The 27,019-nt window shown below is 37.8% G+C and overlaps 2 protein-coding genes and 1 long non-coding RNA gene across 4 annotated transcripts in view; 1 reads left to right on the forward strand and 2 right to left on the reverse strand.

The window, feature by feature from the left end:
- side-II (sidestep II) overlaps nucleotides 1-27,019 on the forward strand; it is a 77,313-nt gene that overhangs the window by 15,778 nt on the left and 34,516 nt on the right. For both annotated transcript variants that reach the window (XM_064697537.1, XM_064697539.1), the window contains exons 2-3: nucleotides 21,451-21,577; nucleotides 25,653-25,770. In XM_064697537.1, coding sequence (XP_064553607.1) covers nucleotides 21,451-21,577; nucleotides 25,653-25,770 — 245 coding nt within the window. The remainder of the gene's footprint in view (nucleotides 1-21,450; nucleotides 21,578-25,652; nucleotides 25,771-27,019) is intronic.
- Nucleotides 11,062-11,806, reverse strand: LOC135439061 (uncharacterized). Its single transcript, XR_010437981.1, has 2 exons — nucleotides 11,681-11,806; nucleotides 11,062-11,623 (listed from the first exon to the last, which is right to left on the reverse strand). It is a non-coding gene; the product is annotated as an uncharacterized LOC135439061 (long non-coding RNA).
- Nucleotides 15,815-18,520, reverse strand: LOC135439235 (N-acetylgalactosaminyltransferase 4-like). The gene is made up of 4 exons (XM_064697914.1): nucleotides 17,801-18,520; nucleotides 17,394-17,736; nucleotides 16,668-17,096; nucleotides 15,815-16,597 (listed from the first exon to the last, which is right to left on the reverse strand). Exons 1-4 carry the CDS (start codon nucleotides 18,334-18,336, stop codon nucleotides 15,944-15,946), a joined length of 1,962 nt encoding a protein of 653 aa, XP_064553984.1. The 5' UTR covers nucleotides 18,337-18,520; the 3' UTR covers nucleotides 15,815-15,943.

Consider the following 27,019-nt stretch of genomic DNA (forward strand, 5'->3'; position numbering starts at 1 on the left):
GCAAGGACAGCAAGAAATCCAAGATAGCGACAACAACAATGTCCTTGTCTTATTATTATAAGACAAACCAAACAATTGCCGCTGTGCAGCCACCTATCATTCGACCCCTCTCCTCCCTACTGCATGCCCGTTGGGGGTCGGGCGTCCCCTGCCTGACGCAGTCAAGGTTCAAGGTTACGAACGTGGCTGCCTTCAATTTCGGTTGAATTTGAGTTTAGGGGCCCACATATATGCAACATAGACTACCTCTCAGTCTCTCTCTCTTTTTCGAACTCTGCTGGCAAGTTTTTCGGGCAATTAAAAAATTAAATTGTGCATATGTCACGTAGGAATTGGGTATCCTTTTAAGGCAGGCTAAATGGCGCCAGCACGACTTCTTGCCTTTTTAAGTTTAATTGGATTTTGAGCGCAGCGCTGCGAGACGAGCCCCAACAACAATAATGTTTAATTAAGTATTCACACACACACTCACACACACATGTACACAGGGAGCGCACTAAATAGTAGAAAATAGGATTTCATATGCCCAATTTGAGCCTTGGCTACATATATTTATGATGACTTTTAGACTGAGTGTAATAAAGAAAGGAATTTTAAGCTTCCAAGGTAAATTGCATTTGCAATTAGTTCCTTACCAGAACTCACAAAATACCTAAAGAGTAGATATTTCGGATTACATTAATACCCTTTTTCATATATAAGCTTTGCGTTGGAAATCATTTTCTTAAATTCTTTTGCTTCCTTTGGAAAGTAAAAGTAATACAAATATTTAATATTGGACTTTCAGCTCTTTCCAAAATTTATGTTTGTAAAATGCCAATTTATAGCAAACACATAAATCCTAGAAGCGACTACTAGGCATATACAAATTGTTGCTGGATTTCTATAAAAAAGGGGTAATAATCCCCCATAAGTAAGTCAGGACAAAGTCTTTTATAGCTAGATGTTGAACTCTGACCAACTCTTAGCTTGACCCAAGTTTAACTTTTGCAATTGTTGTGGCTACTTTTCAGTTGAATATTCTTTCTTTTCTTTAGTTCTGAATATTTGATATACTCTGAGCTACTTTTTGCATGCGTTCAGCTATGATATTTGATATGCTCGAAGTGCCAAATGGCAAATTCCCAAAATTGTTGAGCGGCCCGCAACAATGCGACACACTATAATAACATTTCAGTCTGCCTAGGAAAATGCCACAAAAGTGTTCGCATAGCGTCAAAGCAAAATATTTTATCGACACGCACATTGAGGCACAGTCCCCGTACCCCCTCCTCCATTCCTCCTTATCTTGACTCGATTCGCATGTTAACAACAAGCAGTTGGAACAAGAAAATACAATATATATATGTATAGCTGTATATATATGTATATATGTATATGTGGCAGACTGTATATGCATATTGTGTTTTATCTTTAGATTTAACCTTTGTGCGACAAAAGCTTTTAATATGCAAATGACTAAATGAGCAGTCCTGTCGAGCTGTTTAAGGACCTCCACCTGCCCTCTCTATCAAGGTTTTCGGTTTGGTATGCGAAATGTGCCTCGGTCAATTGGTACATTTGCACATTTCATTAACGCGGCCAGTTGAACATAACCTCCCCTCAGCACCCAGCCCCCCCTCCCCATGGACTATACTCCCTCTCTCACTCTCTCAGTCCACTAAACTCTTAACTAGCTGACGCAGCGGGAAAAGTCCTTGCTTTGATGTTGTTGCTTTAACTTTAGTTTAGCAATGGACTATATGGAAATGTCTTGTGTGTGTGTGTGCTTGCTTGCTTCCACACTTCAACACACTTCTTCATGCACATTTGCATATCATTATGTGTATTTGGGCCAAGCCAAAGGCAGCAGCAGCAGCAGCCCCGGACTAACACGCCTACATTCCCAGCTCACATAGTTAACTCAGTAGCTCTCTTTCTCTCTCTCTCCTTCGCTCGCTCACACTATTTCATTCGCTCATAACGCCTAGATTTAAGATTATGAGGTGGCTGAGTTTTGTGGCTCGCCGCTAAAACATGTTCGGTATGTCAGTTAGTAAATCTGTGTGTTGGCCAAGTTAGCAGTCACGGGCGCTAAGGTGTTGCTGCTATTAACTTGGCATTCCAGCAGGTGACTCGAGTCAGTTGACTTTGGGTGACTTAAGGACTTGACTGCCTGTGACGAACTGTTGTTATTAAGATTAAATATTAATCAAATGTTTTCATTAAATTCAAATTGTATATATTCATATACTTTTGTATTTATTACAATAAGAACAACTGAAATGAAATCCTAATAAACTTAATTTTCTTTATATATATTTAGTATATATTTGTTATATTATGTGGTTTTAGTCAATTTATTTTATATTTTTTTCGCTGCGTTTCCTGGTGTTGTTCGTTAAGTATTAAAAATGAATAATATTATTGAGATACTCTTCGTCAACTTTAAAGCTAGTGCTTTAGTTATACATAATATTTTTATCATAATTATTAATAAGAATTTTCTTAGTACTTACTTTTTACTGCTTTAATAATCAAAAATGTTGCATGGCTTGAACTAAAAATATTTCTGAAATGCAGCAATATTGGGTAAATTTTTTAGTATTAAATATTGCGGCTGGCATACTAATAAGAACGCGATGCTATTTCATTGCTGATGTGCCACATTTGCCACAATTGTTGTCAGCTGAAGCTATTTCAATGCCACACACTCTCCAAACACACGCGCGCACACACACAAGTACACACACACGCACACACGCGCACAGAATTTATACGACTGAGCCGACTTAAAAGGCCGCAACAATCGGTGGCAGCTGCTGCCAGTCGAGGATGCTTAGCTCAGCATAACACAGCGAATAGCTATTGCCAACGCAATACAGAATCGTGCATATATATATATTTATATATATAGATATAGATACATAGATGTACATTGTGTACACACATAAAGTTCAATAGCGGCTCCTATGTGGCTGCTCTTTGCCCCCTCAGTCGCTGCTCTGCTCGCAGCTGTCAGCGTTGATATGATGAGCGATTTTAACACTTGTGCGATGACATTTTTAAAGCAGAATGTTGCAATATTCAACCTACTTTCATAGGGCCAACAACAACAGCATAGAACAGAACAACAACCATAATAAAAAAGAGCAACCACCGTCAATGTGTAGTTATGACATTTGCCCGTTGCGGCTTACTTGGCAACTTAATGGCAACAGCAAAATGAAATGGAATAGCGTTTGATCGGGGAGGAGGGGAACGAAAGTGAGTTGGGTTAAGGCCAAGTCAGTTTTTATGTCAGCTGTGGCATACACTTTTTTAAATTATATATTTGCCTAATCATAAACCTTGCCATATTCTACTGTGTGTAGAATGAAAATGAAATATGTATTGATTATAATTCATGTTTTAAATTTCAAATAGAAGTTGATTTTATAGAAATTTATTTATGCTGAAGTTATTCAAAGTCTTGAAAAATCTTCAAGAATTAACTGGATCCAATTTTTTAAGATATGTTTTTTATAATTTCATTATGATGATCTTTGCTGTAATGAGCTACAACTGAAACTTTTGTATGTAAATTTTTTTGTTAGTTTTAATACGTTTTTGAATATAAGTATTAAAATATTCAACGGTGGAAAATTATTTTGGAATTTTCCAGAATTTTTATAATATATTTATATATTTGTGAAAAAAAATATTATGAAAAAATGTATAAAGACTTTACAGTCTATTCAGTCACTACCTTTATCTTAACTTTTTTAACTTTTATTCATCTGTTATCTAGCACTGATATTCGTTTCAGCACTTAGTTAGGGTATTTCAAATAATAATCAAATAAAAGTGCTTATATTTCATTGTTATGTGTTGACGTTCCTGTAATTATTGTTGTTGTTGCTGCGGCTGCCTGGCGCTTAGCCAGAAGCTGAATAACCAACTGCCAATGACATTTGACACACACACACACACGCACACTTGTGTCTGTGTAATGTGTACACTCACTCACATAAGTATATATACATTGATAAGCGCGTGTTTACATTTACACTGGGGAACCACCGAAAACGAGGCATATGAAATGTTATTTATATACAAAAAAGTACGAAAAAAAATTGTAGAGATAACAAGTTATATTATTTTGCTGTTGTTGTTTGATTTTTTTTTTCTTATTCTGTTGTCTGTCCTTGGGGACGCTGCGTTTGGCTTGTTGAAATTTCATGCGCGCTGATTTGCAGCGCGTTGAAACGAATGGCAATGGAACACACGGCGCATGGCTCGTGCACACACAACGGGGCGTATGCTTCATATTTACCGCGCCGCACACAATCATTTTTAATTTATTTGCAAGCCCCACAACTGGGCGTGGAATCCTTTTAAAATCTGCCGCGCACAACAAACGAAATGTAATTTAAATTTAATTAGCTCAGCACGAGGCGAACTCTACAAAAGTGGGCCTTGTGAGGGGAATAGTTGACAGTGCAATATTTCTTACAGAAAAAAAAAATTATAATAATAACCAAACCGCAGCGACGACTTTTCCTGCCGCAACACAAGAAATAATTACAAAACCATATATTTATCAGCGCGTTGTGCGTAAAGTTTCATTTATGCCCAGAGTTCGAGAGAGATGGCAGCCAGCGGCGTTATAAGGATATAGTATATATAAATATATGTGGCTATGTACATATATATATAATATATATATATCTGTCTTGCACTGTCATAGATGCTGGACTCTTTTGCAGCGTAATTGGATCAGCATTAGCTGAGCTGGCGCAGGCAACTTCCTCTGTCGGCGTATAAAAAAGCAGGAAATCATATAGTCAAGAGGTCACGACACTAATACGACCAACTAGCCGGCTTAGTGCAATACACACACACACACTCACTCACACTCACTCGCATACAGGGTAAGCAAGACAAAGTGAGAGCGAGCAAGAAATGGTGTGAGTGAGATGCACAGACAGAGTCCATAAAGCGGCATACATATGAGACTGCGGCTAACGAGGTCAATTGTAAGTTATTTCCTCCACAACAAACAGAAGCAGAAAGAGAAGCAGCAGCAACAACAACAAAAGAAACAGTAGAGAAAAAAATGGAAGACAAGTATATAGAAATTTGTGAAGCACACCAGGAAATAGCCAGCATGAATATCATTATGGCTAAAGAGCGTTAAAGGTTGTTATGCCAGGAAGCTAGCCAAGAAGGAGTATATAACTAACTGCAGCATAGTATACGATATATATCATGTTGTGTCCAACGGACCTCACAATTCATTCTAATAACAGCATTAGGTATAGTTTTTAAAATAAGTAAAAGGCTTCTGCAGTGGCACAAGGCTGGAAATTTAATTATTAAATATGACTATTAAACTAATTTTTAAGCTTTAGGAATTATGCAAAAATATTATGAGTAATTCTGAACAGTTAAAGTGTCTAAATTCAAGGATTGCCTAAATATAATCCATCTTATCGTCGTATTCAACTGTGCTTCTTCATCTAATCATTTTTTAATATGTTAGTTTTTATCTTTCCTATGGCAGCTATATGATATAGTGGTTCGATCTGGCTGGTTACGACATATATCCTGCAACAGAAAGACGATAGCCTAAAAACTAGGAAACCAGTTCTCATACAAGGCTATATTTACTCGCCTGTGTAGGCTGATCTAGAATATATTTTGTAGATGTCTCCTTCTTCGCGTTGCACATTTCATGACAAAATTATAACACCCTCTATATAGATATAAAAGACTAAGAGACTAAGACTCTTTATGTCAAACTCGTCGACATTTTAAGTTCCCAAAACTCTATTAATTTCCAACCTAGACCTTGAACTAACTTGGTTTTATCCAGACTAAAACCATTTACTTTACACATACTTCGTCTAGATTGATTATTTTAAGTAATCTTTAAATTCCTTTTGGACTAACAAAGAAACATTTTTGTAGTTTTTACCGGCTGTCTTGCTCCATTTCTGATTATCAATTATTTTCTTAGATTTACCTAAACTACGTTTTTATTTACATAACTACTAATAAAAATGAAATATATATTTCAACATGATTTAAGACCAACTAACGGCAGCAGCTCTGTTCTTATTGGACTTTAGATTGTCTTCCACATTGATAAGTTATTCATTTGAATGCAGTTCGATTTATTTGGTATAGAAAATGGGTAGACACCCATTGTATATCGTTAAAAATCCAGCTGCCTTACCATATTTGCTAGCCACAAATATGAAATGCATGCTAGATTCAATTTATGCACAATATTTTACACTTTTGCATGCCTAACGAGACTCATTTAAAATACCATCAAGCAAATGCATTTTAAATATCAGCACAGAAATAAAAAACAATACAAAAAAACAAGAGAAATAGAAAGAGAAATGGGCAAAAATAGTTAAAAAGTGAAATTGTGTCACCTAATTTTACAACAGCTCTCAGCCACGCATCATCGCACACACACACGCACACACACACAGACACGCGCAAACAATTACGCATACGCCAGGTAAGCCGGCGTATTGTAGATAGATATAGAAAAATGTGCGCTAAGCGCCTAGAACAACCAAACCAACTGAGTTGCAATTTCTATGAATTTTTATTTTTTTAAGTTTTTGTTCACACCTAAAGCGAATTTTAGTCACTCTCTCCCTCTCTCTTTCTATCTGCTCTACCCGCCCTTTTCTATGCATAGCTTTCGTTTTATGTGCGCGCAGACAGCGAGACAATTGTATGCATACATATTTCATAATTCATAAGTTTTTGGGATCAAAAAATATGAATATTCAGCAAATGACAGTGCACAAAAGAAGGAATGAAATGCGAGAGGAGCAAAAAAATGTAGGCGAAATCGTGACTTGACGCTCACCTCGCCCGCCCACGTTCGAGCTCGTGGATATGCGAGTTTACAGACTACCCAGCTTTAATGTCACCCAATTCTCGCAGCTTTCTCTTTTTCGCCCTGGCCCAAATTCTCATATGTGCAGCTGTCGTCGTATCCATTCCAAACTATATATATGTATATATATAGTATAAAAAAAGAAGAAGAAAAACTTGTCCCTTATGTCATGTTATTTGATTTGATTCTTTAAAGTTTCGATTGCATAAATTTGGGTCAATGTATGTGATGTTTTATTGTGTTCAGTTGTTTCCCCTTGTTCTGTTATTGTTCCACAGTTGTTTTGGGCTCTGCTTCTTCTTGTACCCTTTTGTCTCCCGACGACAAACAAACGACAGGCAACAATGCAGAGACAAAAGCACAACACAGATCCGCATTTGGGGACCTGAAGGACATACGTGCTTTGTATGACTCAATAGTATGCCTCATACACACGCACACACACACACGCGCGCGCAAAATACCCAAAAACTTTTATTTTATGCAAAATAGTTATGTGTTTTTCGATGCTCTATCTACAATTGTTGTAGTTGTTCTTGTTGCTGTTGTAGTTGCACGTTTATACCTTTTTTTTTTTATTTGGTTTTTTGAGCGTTTGCCTCGTATTGATTTTTGCATTTTTAGGTCGCACAAAAGTTGTAGGAGTAAGCTGGCTTGGGGGTTTCGGGAAGAAGGAGGCTGTACAGTAGCTGGCAAAGCTCACAACACACTTACACAAACACACACACACATTTAATGAATCCGTTTGCTGGCCAGATTTATGGGCAAAGACTTAAAAGTGGCTTTAACACGCTGCGCCAAACAAAGTACAATTTTATTAGTGAGTTTTACTGCTTAGCGAATGGAAGTCGATCAAATACAAATTTACTAGCCGAAAACTTGCACATTTATAGCATTCGAATTTCTAACAAGGTTTCAAGTCCAGCATTGCATACAAATTGGAGCAAATCCTAGCAAAAGATCGCAGCTGTAGTCTAAGCATGAGAATATTCTTAAAAATATTTAAAAATTATTTGGATAAATTTTAGCAAAATGAATTTATTAATATTTTTAGAGGAAGTGGATCTTATTGATATGTTAAATATTGTACGCATAAGAGCATGCAAGTAAATATAATTATAAAACATCTTCCTTAAATTCTACCCAAAGCAAATTAACATATTCAGAGCCTTCATATGTAGCGAATCTTAACTTGGTACTCATTCAAGCTATCAGAATATAAGAATTTTATATAAATATAAAAAGCCTTTTTCACATTTGACATCAGACTTTGGCAAATAATATTTTACTGCTGAACATTCAGACTGCTTTCACGGAATATTCTTTTTAGCAGCCGGAAGCGGCAAATATTCCTTGGCTTCCAATGTTCAGTAAATTAGGTTTGTTTTCTGCGCGGAGGGCAAGGGGGCTGTCAGCTTATTATGCTGTCATTTAAAACCAATTCAATATTCGCAACGCATTTTGCTCGAAACATGGTCAACACCTCTGAACTTTCTGACTGTTTTGCATAAAATTGAAGCTGCAGCTGTAAGCCAAAAGCAGCAGGAGCTGCAGCTGCAGCAACAACTTATATATAGCCTTGCCACAAAAGTTCAGTGGGTCAGTTCAGGGGTTGCTGGCGGCAGTGGGGCTTTGTTGTGCACAGATTTCGAATTTTTGTTACTTTATTATAAAAGTGGGCTTATTTGACTGCTAGCCGGCTCGTTGACTTGTCCTGCCGCTGCCTGCTCTACTGCTGTACGGTGTCCTGCCATCCTTGCAGTTGCAGTTGCTGCATTTTAACCTTATTGTATGTAAGCTAAACTCAAGTTTATCCCCTGCTTTGTCAGTTTCTTGTTTTCTGCTTATTGATTGTTATCTCATCTCTTAGGTCCTCTTTTAGGTCCTGCTGGTCCTGTTGCAAGTTCTGCAGCAGGCAAGCACAAATAAAAATCATTGTTGAGCTCTTTGACTTTTGGCTTCTGCTGCTTGTTGATGCCCTGTAGCGATACATATGCAAATTGGGATTCCATTTTCGTATCAACTCGATGTGTTATGGCTTAAAGAGTGTGCTTTCTGTTGTACTTATTAGATATGATATCATCACAAGGTTTTTTATTTATTTTTTTAACAATTTTTTCATTCTAGAAGCAAGATTTCCCTATTTCATTTTGAATTAACTTTCTTAATATTATGCCCAATATTTCAGCAGGGCATTCACTAGTCGTTAAGTTTTCTTATTGCAATCGTTTTTTTCTTAATAGCATTTTGTTGCTATCAGGATTTGCATTTAGACCCAGCCGCATGACATTTATCCAATTCTGTTCTACTCTCTCTGTCACTCTCCCTCTCTCTTTATCCATCTGTCTCTCTCTCTCTCTCTCTCTCTCTCTCTCTCTCTGTCTATCTGACAATTTAATCGAATTTGATTATTCTTGTGGGCATTATGTGATTTTGAAACATTTAAACAAGCAACATTTTTGCATCAACTGCCTTCTATTTGTACGTGTTATCCTTTTAGCAGGTTTTTTTCCTGCCCTTTTTTATTTTGTGGTTATTTTGCTGCTTGCTGCCACATTAAATTTGATTTTAATTCAGTTTTTGTGTTTTAATATTTCAAACAAATTTCATTTCAGTGGCATTTGCAATTTTCGTCCCCAGCCAAATGTTCGTTCTTGTTTTTTGCCAAATTGAAATTTGATCAAATTTAAAATGCAATGCAATAAACATGAACTTGTTGTGAATTTGCAATGTCCTTTTTGCGGTTTGCCCCCAAAAATCTTTAATTCAATTCGCCACAAAGTGGTAATAGATGAAGACGAAAAGGATAAATTGAAATTTTAATGCTACGATTATGGTTATTAATCTTGTAAAATAAAATATTTCCTTACTAACATTTGAGCCTGAGCGTATGGAATAAAATCTAATTTTAACGTTAGTTGAAAGTAACAAATTTAATTGTATGAGTAATCATGAGGGTTCTTTAAAAGCGCCTTAAAGTTTTCTAATTTTAAGAAAAATTGTTCAACATAATTTTCACTTTTGTTTTAATTCTTATTTTGGCGAATAAAGGCAGTTGTGCACTTGATTTAACAGCTCGATCGAATTTAGTGTTGTTTAATTTGGTAACATTTTTCTTTTTACCAGCTTACAACACTAATTTCTAATGTGTTCCATTAATTTCTTGATTTCAAGTTAAATCAATCCTATGTTAGCATTTTTAGCCCCTTTTATTGCGACAATTATCTAAATAGAAAACTTCAGCTGCATTTATTTAACGGTAAATTATCACATTTTTAGTATATTATTACGTTTATTTTTATATAAATATATGCATTCATATATTTTTATATATTTTTAAACGAATTTGTGTTAAGTAAGCAAAGTAAACGGAGACAAGCTTTACACAATCAGGAACCATCGTGGGTAAATTTCAGCAACTGTAACTGACTGTGAAAACCACAACACACACAGACGCACACACACAAAGACACACAGGCGTAAGCATAAACACACACGCACCACACACAAACACATACTTACAATATGCGATCATTTCAGGCGGGTGACTTAATGTGGCTTGCACTCCACTGAGTCTTTCCCTCTCTCTCTTTCTCTCTCACTCCCTCTCTCTCTCTCTCTCTCTCTCTCTCTCTCTCTTTCTCACTCCGAATTGCTCTCTGCCACGCTGCTCTGTGATTTTTATCATGCAACCACAAAAGCGGCTCAAAAAGTCAACATATGATGCGACGTTTGCGAAAAAAGCAACTCATTAAGGGAAATAAATAAGTAGGAAATAAAATGGGCAAATGCACAAGGCGAATACTAAATACACTCACATAAAATATATTCATATATGATTTACATACGATTTTCTAAATATATTTTGGCAAAGAAGATTAGAGCTACATTTTTTTTTAATCTGTATGCATTTTTGTTACTAGTAAATGTCCATGATAAGACCTAACTATGATGGCAGCATCAATTTTATAATGAGTATAGGGTAGCATTCTCTTGTTTATATTGTAAATAAAATAATATAAATTATTATCAAATATGTAAACATATTTACTAGCTTATAGCTGCTTTTCAGATTCATTTTTTCCCACATGAAATATGCTAATAGCTTACAACTCTTGATAACCTTTAACACTCGACGGCATACTCAAAGATTGTTGCTTATTGAGTAAAGCTAGTTTTTTTGCGTAATAAAACTTAATATTTATTCATAACTGTTACGAAGTCAGTAAATGACTCTTCCGGGCTTACAAGACCCGCATAGGCAACATTATTGAATGCTGTAATTAGTTCATGTTCGCTTTGTTGCGCAGATTTGCTGAGCTCTCTTATTTTTGGATTCATTGCATAAGAGAATAACTGAACTTGCCTGTGCAGCCTTTGTTCATTCATGTTAAATATGTCACCATATTTGTCCTTTAGGTATAAATAAATGCGTTCTCTTCTCTGGTCTCCATTTGAATTATTCCCATCTAGGATTCTCTCCCATTCATCTAAAATTTCATCCAGATCTGATTCCTTTAAACGATTCGCTGCAAGTTTTGCCTCCGCTCGAAGTTTTTGGGCGCGTAATTGTCGTATCATCGACTGATCCACAACCTGCGAATCTGCGATGTATTCATTTACCTGTATTAGGAACTTGAGATGGCCTTGCAGCAATTGTTGGTTCGCCTGCTCGGTAGCCTGCTTTAATTCAGCTATAAGTTGCACATCTTTTGCAGTCAACGCACTAGCAAGGCTCTGAAAAATTTAAATTCGTTTTATATATGTTGGGAGTATTTTCAACAATTTACATACCAAACAAGCCAAGGTAATTGCAAACAGCAGCCCGTAGCGCATCTTTCAATGATTTTGAATAAACTAAAGCGAAAACATTGTCGTCTGTAATTTTTTATTGATTTTAAAAGCACAGCATTAATGCATTCTAATCAAGATGCATTATAAATACTTGAATAAATATTTTATTATCAGTAGCTGTGTAAAACCCGTATTCCCAGTTTAAATTGGAACTGAGGGTATATATAGTTAGTATATACTATAACTATCTCTATATATAAAACTGTTTGTCCTGACTGACTGACTGACTGACTGACTGACTGACTGACTGATTGGTGATCAACGCACAGCCCAAACCGTAAGAGCTAGGAAGCTGAAATTTTCACTGTAGCTACCTTATGTGATGTAGGTGCACGTTAAGACGGGGTTTCGGGAAATTCCACCCGCAAGTGTGGAAAAATCGCGAAAAACGTTTGTATGTAACTTTTTTGTTTACCATCCGATCGGCCTCAAACTTATTTTCAAAGGTCTTTGTTCAAATTCATTTGAGGGGTGTTTCGCACTTTTCGGAAAATCCGTTCCTCCTTGGTGGAAATGGAGGTCAAAGATTTGGTGGGTGACGTTTCGCGCTCAAATTCATTTCCAGAGATCTATAAGAAAAATCATTTGAGACGTGTTTCACACTTTTCGCAGAATTCAAACTTCTTCGGGGGGAATGCGATTTTTTGGGCGAAGTTTTAAGTTGTGTCCGATATGCTTCAAACTTATTTTCAAAGCTCTCCATAAGAACTTAATAAACACGTATTTCAGCGATTTGAGAAATTCCACCCGCAACAGTGGTAAATTGGCGGAAAACGGTTGTATGAAAGTTTTTTGTTTACCATCCGATCGGCCCCAAACTCATTTTCAAAGATTCATTTGAGGGGTGCTTCACACTTTTTGAAAAATCCATCCCTCCTTGGTGCAAATGGGGGTCGAAGATTTGGTGGATGACGTTTTGTGTTCAAATTTATTTCCAAAGATCTATAAGAAAAATCATTTGAAACGTGTTTCACATTTTTCGAAAAAACCTAACCTCCTTCGGTGGAAAATGCATTTCTAAGTTTTTTTTGGTGAATTTTAAGTTTGTTTGATTCCCGTCCGATCAGTTTCAAAGCTTTTAGAAAACATTGATTTTATAACATACGTACCACGGGCAAGGCCGGGTTATACCCGCTAGTATAATATATAGTTAAAATACATTTTTGAAAAATATTACTTAATTTTTATTTCAACTCAAATATTTTTGTTTGTAGATAAGCATATGTAATTAAAGGGTACGTAGGCGCACTGCTCTTTATTTAATTATTTGCATTAATCAGGGAAATCAGTTAGAACTGTGACGTATTCATATATTAACATGGGGAATTCCAATTAAACTAACTAATAAATGAGTGCTGATAAGGCATGTACTTATTCTAAAAGGTTTCATTCATTCATTAACAAAATAATTTATTTTTGAAAAGTGCATTTTCATATGTTTTTAATAAAATAAATATATATAGCAATATTTTTTTAAAATTGGGAATAACTTAAGGAACTATGTAAATAACAATGAAATTTGCAGCATAAATAAGTGCAAAATGCAACATTTAACTCCTATGCAACACTGATTTCTGCAAGCTTACGATTAATTTTTCGTTTGATCGTGCATTTTCAACTCCTGTCATTGAATAGGTTGCCGAATTGAATTGAAATTTTCTTTGCTGCTGCATCCCACTTGAAGACAAATCCATTAAAAACCGCACACACCACACACACACAGACACAAATATACATTTACACGCACAGGGATACATGCATAGTTAAGAATGATTTCAATGTATATTTAATGACTGTACAACGCTGCGTTTTCCCAGCGGTCTTCATAAATATTTTCACCACTAATGAGCCCGACGATTAATCGCAAAGTGTCACACACACACACACATTTACAAAAAGAATGAAAGAAAGAGGGGCAGAGCGAGAGAAAGAGAGAGAGAGAGAGAGCTTAAGAGTGAGAAACTCTTTCATGTGGGCTCCTGGTGACGTGTATTTGTCAACGAAATATTTTTACATGAAATAAACGAATTCCATGTGGGAGCGTACAATATGAGGGAGGGGGAAATAACTATTAGGGGTAGGGGGCTGTCACTGGCTTGCGTCATGGTAAATTATATATGTATGCTAATTGGGGGGCACAAGACGCTCCGGCAATTACACAAGCGAAGCAACAACAGCAGCGGTCATACTTAAATAGCAATTAAAATGCTTCAATGTAAATTTAAGGTGCATGGTACAGTGAAAACTCGTAAGTGCGCTGTAACAAAATTTGTGCATGTGACAAATGCATTAGAAATAAAAGTTGTCAGTGTTGCAAAGTTGCGTAAAACTATTGTCGCAGCAGCACAAATTCCATTAAAGTTTTGCATTTTAAATTGCATCAACAATGGGCGTGGCGCAGGCGTGCTGTGGGTTCAGGGTGGGTTGGGGGGGGGGGGGGGGGTGTTGGCAAGCGCAAGGGGCGTGTCTCTATGGAGAATTCCAGGCGATAACAGAGTGCAGCGAATGTAAATTGAAAGAGACGTGTGAGCAGATGAACTGCGAGAGTATGTGTGAGTGTATGTGTGAGTGTATTTGTGAGAGTGTGTGTTTTGCTAGTGAGTGGATTGAGGTTAGTTAAGCTTGAGGTTAACACCAGAACGAGGCAGCTAACCAAGCTTTTACATCTTTAATGATTACAGTGTTGAAAACTATAAGAGAAACGAATCGGTTTAGTTTGTTCTGACTTTCAATTTGGTGAAAATAATTAAGTCAACTTTTTAAAAAGAAAATTATTTACAACTGAAAGATGTTGGAAATTAATCAATTATTCAGTTAAACTGTTTTTATTTGAGGTAGTCCCAGCATGAAAATATTATATTAGATATTTATATTAGTAAAATTTTCTTAAGACTTCGCTCATCACTATGATTGAGCTTGTTAGTTTTTTTACGCACTTTGACAATTATAGGTTTAATTCATGCGGAGAGGTAATGCGGAAAGTACATCTCGAGTCGCCTTGCGCTTATGTGCGTTGAGAGTTGATTTTGGGCAGCAAACGTAGCCAAGTAGAAACCGAAACCGAAGCCATAGCCAAAGCCAGAGTCAGAGTCAGAGCCAGAGCAAAGGAGCCAACGAGCAAGCGGGGCAAAGGCTGGCCAGAAATGGTTTGGGTTTGGCATGGAGCCAATCAAGGCATTCAAAGAGAGCATATTTAAATAGCTTTTAACATGCACGAGCTGTCGAGCTGCCGAGCTTACGAGCTGTAGAGCTCTAGAGCTGTGGAGCTGTCGGTGCTGCTGTAGTTAAGTGAAGGCCAACCAAAGGCGACACAAAAATGCAACCAAAACGAGAATCCAACTCAGGTTCCAGCTAACACTTTTCAAAGTGCCTGGGCAAGGAGCGACGCGTGGCGCGGGCCGTGGAAGAAGAAAGAACGGGTTGCAGGCAGCTTAAAGTCGTTTAGTAATGCAGTCAACGTGATGCATCTTTGCCTTTGATGCATTGGCATTTTTCAGCCAACCCCAGAGAGACAGAGAAGCAGATAACTAGAGAGAGTTGGGAGTGGGGAGTGGGAAGTGGCAAAAGACAGCAACAAGCCCCAAAATGGCAGACTAATGGCTGACTCCCTGCTCATCACCTGGCTAAAACACAAGCAGAGTCAAATTTAAAGGCAAAGTTCATTTTAGACTTTTGGCAATACGAACACACAAATGCTATTGGCCAATGAGCTTTTATCAACCTTTAGTGCCATTTCATGATTCCTAATTTTCGAACAATTTTCGACAACTAGAAACGTGTTTAGGGCCAGAACTAAGAGCCTAAAACCGGCTGTAGTTAAAATCCTTTCAGCATTTGGTTGTAGTTCGAAGGAGTAGAAATATTTTGACAGCTTCCACACTTTGCTTACCGTACTGTACTGCATTTGCGAACAGCTGGCAGGGCTATAAAAAAGACCTCAAACAAGTTGACAGCTTCTTAGACGTATTCAAATTGAAATCATTTTTAAAATATAGTAAGAAATTGTAGGATTTTAAGGGGGCAGTTTCCGTTTGCTCAGCTAAAAAGCAAAGTACACAGAATTTGATTTTATTGTGTGTGGGTTTGTGTTTAAATAGTTAAATTAATAAGAATGAGAAAAATCTCTAGGTGTGTATCTAAACACTTTTTCCAGCTAGATTTAACAACAAGCTTAAAGAGTTTTAGTTTAGGTCTCGTTTCGACTTACAAACCCTCAAAGAAACGATCCAGCAGCTCGTCATTAACCTGACCAAAATTCCAGCGTTGTCGCACATTATTCTCATCGCAGCGGTTGGTGAGAACCTTTGTCACACCATTGTCCACAAATGCCTCCATGCAGTTTTTGCCGCGAAGGCCATGGACGAGCCAATGATGTTGGCGATCATAGTACCAAAACTGGTTGCCACCCTGATGATGGCAATCCCACATCCAGACGGTAGCGTTCGGATGCGAATCCTGTACATCCAGGCAAGCATCATCCAAGCGTCGCAGCTCGCGATGCGAGCTTAAGGCCCAGTTCTGATTGTCCTGGGGATAGGTGAGATTTTCGGCACAGTTGTAAAGGCCAACGGGATGATTGGCGCCCACGTTCAAACAGTCCAGACAATAATCTGCATAGGCCTGGCTCTGTATGGCGCCCGATGCATAGGCGGGCGGATCAATGGGCGGAAACTTGATGAGGAAATCGGGCGCCACCTCCTTCATGAACCAGTCAAAGGACTTGCACTTCAATCGCTCTCGCACTGCACGCTGACGCGTTAAATCGCCAGCATCGATGTTGTCATAGGTTGCAGGATCCCGCCTATAGACATGTTCCTTGTACTCATCCATCCAGACCTCGGCGACGCGCTTGTGATTCTAGAAAATTCAGTTGATCAGCGAATTTGGCATAACAGGCGATTTGCCAGGCGCTTTGCACCCAATTTACCCTGGCCACAAAGTTGTAATTGCGTGGGTTTGGCCGCGGGTCCATTTGACCGCGAAATATGTGCGCCACACGGGAGCAGGGCACATCCAGCAGCATGCCACCGCACATCCAGATCTTAAAGCTCAGCTCGTACTGCTCGCCACCCCAAATGTCCAGCTCATCATCGTAACCGCCCAGATCCCAGAAGAACTCGCTGTTAATGGCAAACAGGCCGCCCATCATTACCGGACTGCGATATGGCAGAGATTTGTCCACACTATCCTCGGCCAGCACGGGCAGCTGTTTGTAGAAAAAGCGCCAGTCGAAGCCGCCACGCGTGCCCTCCTGATAGCCACCATTATAGGCGAAATTGTTGTGATCAATGATGTCCACAATGGGACACGTCGATATCTTATTGTTGATGACAATGGGCTCTAAAAGTGGCGGCAGCTATAATTGGAAATAAATGACAGTCGCTTCAAGTATCACCTAATCAATAGATTAATATAGCTGGGATAAAAGCAAGCTCTACAAACAATGGAAACTGCCGATAGAAATTGTCTAAAGATTTCATTAGCATATATAACGGAGCTTGAAGCTTCGGCGAAGCTAAATATCTTTTTCATTTAAATGTCAGATGCTTTGAAAGCATTCCATATGAGCTACAATTAATTTGCGAGATTGCGGGCTATGACCTAGGCACACCTAATGCTTAAAAGGTCAGCTAGCGTAAGCTTCTTGACTTACCCAATTGTAATTGACTTCAATGTGCGAGTCAAAGAAGACCATGACCTCACCGGTGGCAACCCTAGCTCCAGCTAGACGTGCACCAATCAGGCCACGTCGCTCTGGATTGTGCACCACGTCGACTAAATGTGGCCACTGTAGGGCGACGTATTGATCCAACTGATCCTTCAGCGTCTCCCATTCGCTGCCATCGTCGACGAGCACAATTTGGTGCAGCAGCTCCTTAGGAGTGCGGTTGACGATGCTATAAACGGTGCGCAGAAGCGTCTGAAAGTGTTCATTGTAGAAGATGATGACGACGCTGACATTCGGCAGCTTGGCCAGATATTTGCGCGTCTTGCAACTGTCGGGGAATCGGGCACATATTTAGAGAATCAATTCAATAGCTGCTGCTCCATTCTACTTACTGTTCGTGCCGTACATCTGGCAGTGAGCGATTCACAGAGATGCGATCGGAGAGATAACCATTAAAGCCATTCCTTCGATACTCTTTCTCTTCCAGCGTTTTCTCTGCAGGATCTTCAATCGCAGCGGGTAGTCCATGTTCTCCGAGACCGGAGCGCAACTTGTCCGCTGCCATTGCCTCGTAATCGTGCCAGTCCCTGCGCTCACCCACGGGCGTTGGCAACGTAAACATTTTCACCGTCTCAGTCTTAAGCTGCTCCACTTGCTGATCCGGCAAGGCATCACGCACAGCACTGCGATCCTGAAAGGGCGGTCGAGCCGGGCGACGTGTCGGCGCAACATTGGCCGCACGGAACTCTGGCGTTAGGGGATCTCCATTCATATCCAAATTACTTTCGTCCGGTTCGTCCGCTGACTTGGCTTTGTTCAGACGCTTCTCCACAATCAACGTGGTCAGCAGCGAGATGAAGCCGATTATAATAAGTAGAAAGATGAACTTACGCACCAGGCGTTTCACATAGCGCTTCTTCATGGCCATGGCCAGCACGTTTTGAGCCAGAGAGTCTTTGTTACAGAATGGTTTCAGGCCCGTGCGGCCAACACGTTGGGGCGGCTGCAATGCGTGGCATGGATGTCCATTAATCTAATTGCCTTTTTCTGCTGCCTGATAAGATGTCGGTAACTTAATTTCGCTTATTACGAACATCGTTCTCCAATATCAATCAGAGCTATCAGCTCTCGCGACCAACTAAAACCAACTGCCAACTACTCCCAACTTCCACTCACCTGTTTCGAGTTAAATATTACCGCTTTCACGCTATCGCCATCTGGCGTCGCAAATGCAAAGTTTTAGTCGTATTTTCACGCTATGATAACGCTATCGTTCCAAACAACTACACTGAAAAAAAAAAAGTTAAAAAATAAATCAAAAATAAATTTAGAAATAAAATGATAAAATGGAATGAAATATATATTTTATATTAGTAATATCAGTTTAATTAGTATATTAATTATTTTCGTTAAAGTAAAATGGCTTACAAAAATATGAAGAATATTTGTTTATGAATTAAATATTCTACATATATATTATGTTTTAATATTATTTTAAAAAGTACGATTGGAATTTATTTATGTGTGTAATAGTTCAACTGAAGCCAATTTCTTCTGTAGAGCTCTTGTACGAAGTTTCATATGCAACAACATTTTATTTTTTTTGCATTTCGTAGGCCTTATATGATCTATGTTTATATCTCATATGGCAGATGTTGCACACAGTTTGCACTCGATTCTTTTATTTTAGCTCAAAGCCAGCTGTGTCTACTGTGCTGTACCAACAATTCTAAGCAAACACACACACACACACAGATACTCACACACACACAAATATACACCCATGCTAGGCATTTAAGCGTATATTTATTGTACAACGCGGCGTATTCGCAATAAATTTTCACAAAATTTCGACGCATTGTGGCAATAAAATGACATTTTTTCATATTTACACATAAAGTCAATGCCAAAAACCTTGCCGTGAAGTACCAGCCAGGGGGGCTGGTGGCGGCGGATGAGGAGTTACATTTTTTATGGCCTTTGCTTTCATATGATGTGAAATATTTTCAACGCAGACATTTTTATTTGTACACGAAGATATATTTAGATGTGTGTATGCATATGTGCCAAACGGTGTGTGTCTATATTCTTTATTTGAAAGCTGAATCATGATAACAGAGCAACAACAATATAGCAAAAAGCTAAGCCAACCCTGGGCTGCCGACTGTCCAATACCCTAACTTGTCATAAGAGCAGATATAGTATTCAATAGTTATGTGTTCTACATTATTGTGTAATATATTAAAACCCAGTAGTTAATCAAAATGATATCTTTGGTATTAAGAATGATTATTAGTAACTGTATATATATTTGGACTGTATATATGATTCTTTACTTTAAAAGCTTGGCCCTATAAGATGTGACACTTTGCAAAACACAAATACCCTATACAAGGGTAAAGAATATAACAACAATAACTGTGTCAGCTTGCCGCATTTGACAGCTGTGGCTGCTTGTTGTTGGGTTTCAGTTCAGCTTCTGCTTTTGGCTGGTTCAACTGCCAAAATGTTGTCGCGGCTAAAAGCGCAGCAAGCAATAAAAACCAAATATTGAAAATTTTATAAACATTTTGTCTGAAAATGGCAAATGTGCAGTTTATATATATGTATATACGACATACAGAATTTGTACACAGAGCTTTACATAGATATATTACAGTGTTTACTAACCATATAAAGTTTTAAATTTTATAGAAAGCTTAAACATTGTATCAACATAAAATTATTTAAAATTACATAGCTGGGAGTGTGACCAGATGTTAATTGCTGTACAGTGGTCACTCACGCAGTTGAAAGTTGCGCATGCAATATACCCAATTTTTAAGAATGTTAAAATATTTTTTTTTTTTTTTTAGAATTAATTTATTCTAATTTTTGAGGGTTCTCTTTTCCAACAAAAATGATCAGAAATTGTAGATAATTGAAATGTGTTCAGTGCATTTACTTTATAGAAATATAGGGTATTTATTTGATCTATTTTCAGTCTATTCATTTTATCTTCATTGTCTTTTCTTATCAACAACACCCATTAACATCGTTCAGCTGTTTGTCGTGTCTTTTGTTATCTCTACTTTTATTTCTATCGATGAGGTATGTAAAAGTAATGAATAGATACGTAATTATTGGAAGTTCTTTTATTATTATCAAAAAATTGATTGATTTTATATTTATTTATGTTATTATTATATATATACATTTATTTTAAACTTCACAAATAACAAATTAGGGAAAGATATTTAGGTACAAATGTGAATAAAAAATGTTAACAGAAAAAGAAAATTACAAATATGCCCAAAGAATTTACATAAACGTAACAAAAAACATTTCTTAATTTATTCAAATTTATATAATTTTATTTATTTCAAATAATTATGTTTTTCATGTTCAAAATTAATTAAGTGCCGAGCCTACTAAAATATTTGGAACAACGCACATTTTGATAATGCTTAACTATTTGGCTTGCTAGCAAACAGATTTTGTGCAAAGACTAAAAAAAAATATAATGCCATGTGCTCTGTCACAAAGGGATAGAGGGATTGGGTGGGCGTGGCTTCAAAAGTATTTCACAGGCATTTGCACATGCATAATAAATAAATAAAGCGGGTTCTAAGCGGAGCTGCATAAAAATTTACGCGTTTGTAATTACGTAGAAATTAAGCCGGCATCAACATTTAATTGCTAAAAGCCCAGATACAAACAGCTAGCCGTGTCCTGGCTGCACAATGCTCTGCTCCCATATATATATGTATATTTATATATATATATATATATATGTATATGTGCATAAGTGTGTGTGCGAGAGCAGCCACGCATGCTGAAAAAGAAACGAACATTTAATTAACAAATTTTACGCATTTATTTTCTATTTTCATGTGGCTCGACGATGCTGACCAACCACAAAAAAAAAAAAACCGTGACAACATAATTTGCCTGACCCCCAAAAATAAAATGGCGGCGACTTTGTGCCACCAACATGAACAACAACAATAATAACAACAACAACTAATGCCAACCACATCCGCAAACCACAATCGGCACACAGTGAAAACGAAGGACATTGATGCCGTCGAGGGTAAATCAGTGTCGCTGCCCTGCCCCATTGCCGAGCCCCTGCATGATGTTTATATGGTCTTATGGTTTCGTGATAATGCGGGCATACCTCTATACAGGTGAGTACTATCGCCGCCTCTCGCTCACTGACTCTCCCTCTCCCTTTCTCTTTGTGTGTGCGTTGCGACTGCCTCATTTGGCCCATTGTCTGTCTGTCTGTCTGTCTGTCTGTCTGTCTGTCTGTCTGCCTTTGTGTTTGTCTTTATAAGCATTTAATTAAATGCAAACGAGCCTCGAGAGCAGCTGCCTTTTAAATCGTGCGGCCCAGCTTTGCACTTAAGTATGCTACAATATTTTTTTTGACATACCCTTGGCGAAGTTTGCACAAATAGGTATTTTAGCTATTCACATACAATTCAAGACAAAACACCAAAATAAAATACAGTATAGCTACCTATCTGTTTAGCTGATAAAACTTGAGCTCTTAATATGTGCACATTGCCTAGGGTATAGCCAAGTCGAATACAAGCATTTGCTATAATTAAACTTGAGCTGTTTATTTTCTGCACCTGCCTGGCAGCTGATAAGTGGCCTTTGGTCTGAATATGTGATTTAACTTTTGTCTGTGTGTATCTGTGTGTGTGGGTTTTTGTTGTCGCAGGCGCACAGTAAATTAACTTAATTATATTTACCTAATTTCGTAATTAACCTCAGACATAAAGCCACAAGAATTATGTGGATAAATGATGTTGAATTTCTTTTATATGGATTTTGGCATTAAGCTGTTGCTAAGCTTGCGGCCAGGCCAAATTATTGCTGTTTCTGTAGTTCTTGTTGTTGTTGTTGTTTTTGTTTCCTGGCTAATAGCAATCGGGCAGGTCATAAACAACTCTTTGGAAAGTGCCTGTAAAGTGCTCCCTGCTGGCCCCAGGCTTCATCTGGAGGGGGCGACCAGGCAGCAGCTCATACTAATTGCATTCACGACATTTTAACGCCACGTTGCGCCATTTGGCTGTCAAATGCAATATTCAAATGCAATATACTATGACACCTGAAAGACTATGTGACACTTTTACTTGGCGACGCACAGTGGCGCAGATAAGTAAAGTAGCAAGTGTGTCAGGTAAAAATATTAGGTGAAAGCATTGTCTATAAATTTCCTAAAATTGTTTAAAATTGATATTAATTATTATTAGATAGATATGTATAAAAAATCAGAGCAATATGAAAGTGGGAGTAAAATATCTCACAGTCAATAGGAATGGGATATACGGATAATGGTTGCGTACATATCTTAAATATTACTAAACAATTAAATGAGAACAAATGTAGAAGCAAACTTTTAAGAGCAAAGATACAGTCGCTCAACTGACCCATATAAAGTGTTTGTGAATTCTATATCAAAGTTATGTTAACATGAAGTCTAAAGAAAATTTATGTAATGAATCGGCCCTCGAGTCTTGCATTGTAAATGATGTGACAATAATATGACAACAGAGGCTATACAATTTAATTTTCTTAAAAGCCAGTCTGCTTCAGTTGTTGACAGACTGTGTTAACAGTTCAGATAAATATGCGCCAATATATGTAGCACATAACTGGCCATAACATACTTATTTAGCTAGACATACATAACAAATATCTTTAATTTTAGCCAACATTTCACTGTATCTACCCACAGTCGCGCTCTTTTTTTTATTCGGCTTTTGGCCATTTTCATAACACTCAATTTGCCGGGGTCCACGTAGCATATTATTTGGTCATAAACATTTGCTGCATAGGCCCCGAAGAGCAGTTATTAAGCGCAGGCGTACGCCTCTGCACCCCCCCTGAACTCCCTTAGAGTATTTCACTTTCTCTAGCCGCAGGCTCTGCAGCCAACTGCAACAGTTTTTCTTTTACCCTTTATTTTTTTTATTATTTTACTTTTTTAGTTTTTAATTAAAATGGCAGCGATATGAGCAAAAAGAAAAAAAATAGAAGAAAGCAAGAAAACGCAACAAAATTGGGTTAACGTTGCTCTCGCTTTCACACTAAATCGTTCTCTTTCTTTCACGCTCTCTGTCGCTCTCTGTCGCTCGTTTGCTCGAGTTGCCGCCCGCTTGGCACGCAGCAATTAAGTTGTTGCATTTTGCGATGTCGCGGTCGACTTCGACGTCGACGTCGGCAGCGTTCGTCGTTGGTTACCCGCATAAATTATTGCGTGTTGCATACAAAAGGGCGCTTAACGCCCCACTTGCCGCAGCGGCTCTCGAAAAGTGGCTGCTACAATAACAGCAGCAACAACAACAATCGAAAAAACCCCTCGACCCTTGACTCCCCCTCTCCACTGAGTACACATTGTTAAAGCTAGCTTTGCCCTAGAGTTCTGCTAACAACTGTTGTCATAAATTTAGAAACAATCAAAGAGCTCTAATAGGATTAAAATACAATAAAAAGATATTGTATATTCGCAGAAAGAGAATATGATAATGGAATATTTGTTCAGTTAGTTACAATACTTCTTTTGAAAAACATGAAGAATTTATGAACAAATAGCGAGAAGAACGAGCAAGAGTTACTCTAGTCGGCAGTGCCCGACCAAGATTATTCCCTTAATCTCGCGCTTACCTGTTGTGACATGAATTTACACAAAAACGTGAACATATTTTTGAGGGAGAACTGTGGAAAATATCCAAAAATGGATATATATTAGATCTGTCTATTCTATAGAGGAGTCTACCAACCAAATTTGCGTTTTTTTTGCTCATAAGAGCTCTGAAACATGCTCAGAAAAAAAGTATTTCCATATAGATTCTTACCGATTTGATGGAAATGGGTAGGACTATCGATTATTTATAATAACCTTGTACTGAGCGGGCACTAGGAGAACCTACATTCTCTGGTTCTATACTTTCTGATTTCAAAGCGTTTACATAGACGGACGAACATGGCTAGATCGACCAGGTTATTGATGCTGATCAAGAATCAGCTTAATGATGTCGGAGATGCTTTCTTCTGCCTGTTACACACATTTACACACAACCAATATAACCTTCTTAGTCACTTTCAATGGGTTCAGTGTATAAAAGCAAATAATTAAAAGTTTCATTCGTTTCAACTTATAATGCTGATAGAAAGAGTATTAAATGTTATATTAGATGTTTTTATAGAAATAACTGAAAGACTAACTAGCTATGAGAAAAATAAAATAAAAGAGTGTTAAAATAGTCGGATAACTAAATATTCACAGAGCTAAAATATAAATGGTCTAATATTCATTAAAAAATCATTTAAATGGGAGCGAAATAAAGTAAAGAGCTAATCATTTGAGCATATAAGAGTCTGAGGAATGGGCAGTCAAGTGCTTGGACTAAAAAAGTTGAATTGCATTCGAATGCAAACAGAGTTCTCGACATTTCTATAGATTTTAATCAGGATTATATGAATATGTTGTTGAGCTGCCGGTTTGTGTTTTCCCTAATAATTATACCTTTATACCTTTGCTAATTATGCGTACTAGCATAGTTAAGTATTAAAATAATTAGTCAAAGAATCAATTCAGTTAAATTTTACAAAAGCAAACAGAATTTAAAGCTGTAATCGGTTGCGGGAAACGCGTTTATCACTTGCAAATTATACTTTCGTAATATTTATTGCTTAATAAAGTTCAATAGAAAAACAAAGCTCAATGCAAGCCATGTTTATGGCCATTTTAATGATGACTGCGCACCGCAGCAGTAGTCAGCATTTGGCCAGGTCTTAAGTGTTATGGCCTGCTGTGTGTGCTGCCAGGTAAAACTTGGCGCATTAAATGCAACGCCGGCGAGAACTGCACAAGCACAAGAAGCAGAAAATTGAAAAAATGTTTATCTGCGGGCCCATAAATTCAATTTTGGCAGCCAGCCCGACGCCCCTTCTAATGAGCAGGCCAAAATAAATGAGGCTAAGTTTAGCGCGCGCAATTTTCAAATAAGACAAAAAAGGAAGAAGCGGAATATAAAAGCCGAGCTGAAGTCCGAGCTGAATTATATGGCCTATGGGGTTTCATTAGGCTTCCCAGTTTTCGCATGTGAATATTTTGCTGCGAACTTAAGAATTTATATCAACTTGATTTAATTTCGCCCCACTGAAATATTTACGTTCCAGCACAATAATAATAATTCTCTTTCTCTCTCTCGCTCTCTTCCTCTCTCCCTCTTTCTCTCTTTGCAGCTTCGATGTGCGCGATAATATGGCCGTTGAGCAGCCCCGACATTGGTCAGCTCCGGAGGTTTTTGGCTCACGTGCCAAATTCCATTTTGACTCGCAGCCAGCAACCTTGGAAATTAAGGTAAGATTCCAAATGATTGCCCAACAGCTTACAGCGGCCCATTTGTTTTGCCGTGTGTGCAAATACGGGCTCGACTTTAATCAATTCTTTAAATATTCTATTTAATTGGTGTGAACTTGAATGAATGTGAAAAACACGACCTATCGCATTGCATTTATTGTAGCAGACTTTTGGGGATGCTTTTAGCTATTTGAAGGGCCTTCCACTTGCTGGGGCCAGACATCAAATGGGTAAAAACTAGCAGCGCGCATTTGAAAAAAAATAATGCCAAGCGTTGAAATAAATTCTAAAAAATTGAGCACACAATTGAATTTTGTGCGCTCAGCAAAAATAGCTATAAAAAAAATACTAAATAAGAGTTTGTAGAATTATAGACTAGAGTATACTCTATAAACAATTCAAGGGTGTTAAATAATATGCTATTCTCCATATCGTCTGCTCAAGTGCTCGAGAACTGAGCTCATTGTCATCTTTGGGGATCATCAATGTTTAAGCTGACAGCTTCTAGGTTAATTTAAATATAATTAATAACGAATTATTTATAAACAAATGGAAAACCAATCTTTTGGGAACATGAAGTTCCAGTTATGGTTCTTAGATACATTTAAACAACTAAAAAAATTTAAGCTACATAGATATAACGACAAGTCAGTGCGTAAATTGGTGAATAATAAATTTAAATGATATGAAATTTCCCTTTTGGAAATACTCTCAAAATTACCCTTAAATTTTCCATATTATTTGAAAGTGCTTTCAAATTGATAACCGAAAAAGAAATTGCAATTGGAATTGCGAATGCGTGTTAAAAATTAAGCCAGCGCGAATAACAGTAAACGGATGTACCGAACATATTGCAAACAAAAAAAAAAAACAAGAAGGAAAAGGCCATGAAAATGGAGTAAAAACGGAATGCTAAATAACAGTAGAAAGCTGTGACTGCGACGGCGACGGCGACTGCGACTCCGACTGCGGCTGAGGCAATGCGAAAACAAATTTAGATATCAAAAGTTGTTAAATTGCCTCGCGCACGCGAAATGTTTATTAATGTCTTGCATGTTTACAGATAACTTGATTTACCGTTATTGTCATGCAATGCACACTCACACACACACAGACACTCACACACACGCACACCCACACACAATATGGCAGCTACTTGAGCCAACGCCTCGGCATGTCTTTGCGCCACAAGCGGTTGACTTTTAAAGGCCAACTTGAGTTGGCTTCGGGTTCCAGAGTGTTGAAATCC

Source organism: Drosophila montana, unplaced genomic scaffold (genome assembly GCF_035044405.1).
Source record: "Drosophila montana isolate Dmon_TW-CO22-7 unplaced genomic scaffold, ASM3504440v1 contig_402_1, whole genome shotgun sequence".
NCBI classification, from domain to species: Eukaryota; Metazoa; Arthropoda; class Insecta; order Diptera; family Drosophilidae; genus Drosophila; species Drosophila montana.

What these genes read in the sequence shown, in the direction of transcription:
- LOC135439235 (XM_064697914.1), bottom strand. Translation starts at nt 18,336, where the DNA reads ATGGCCATGAAGAAGCGCTATGTGAAACGCCTGGTGCGTAAGTTCATC. An exon ending in CCAGATGTACGGCACGAACA is followed by an intron (nt 17,737 to 17,800) that starts GTAAGTAGAATG and finishes ATTCCCCGACAG; the next exon opens with TTGCAAGACGCGCAAATATC. An exon ending in TTGAAGTCAATTACAATTGG is followed by an intron (nt 17,097 to 17,393) that starts GTAAGTCAAGAA and finishes TTCCAATTATAG; the next exon opens with CTGCCGCCACTTTTAGAGCC.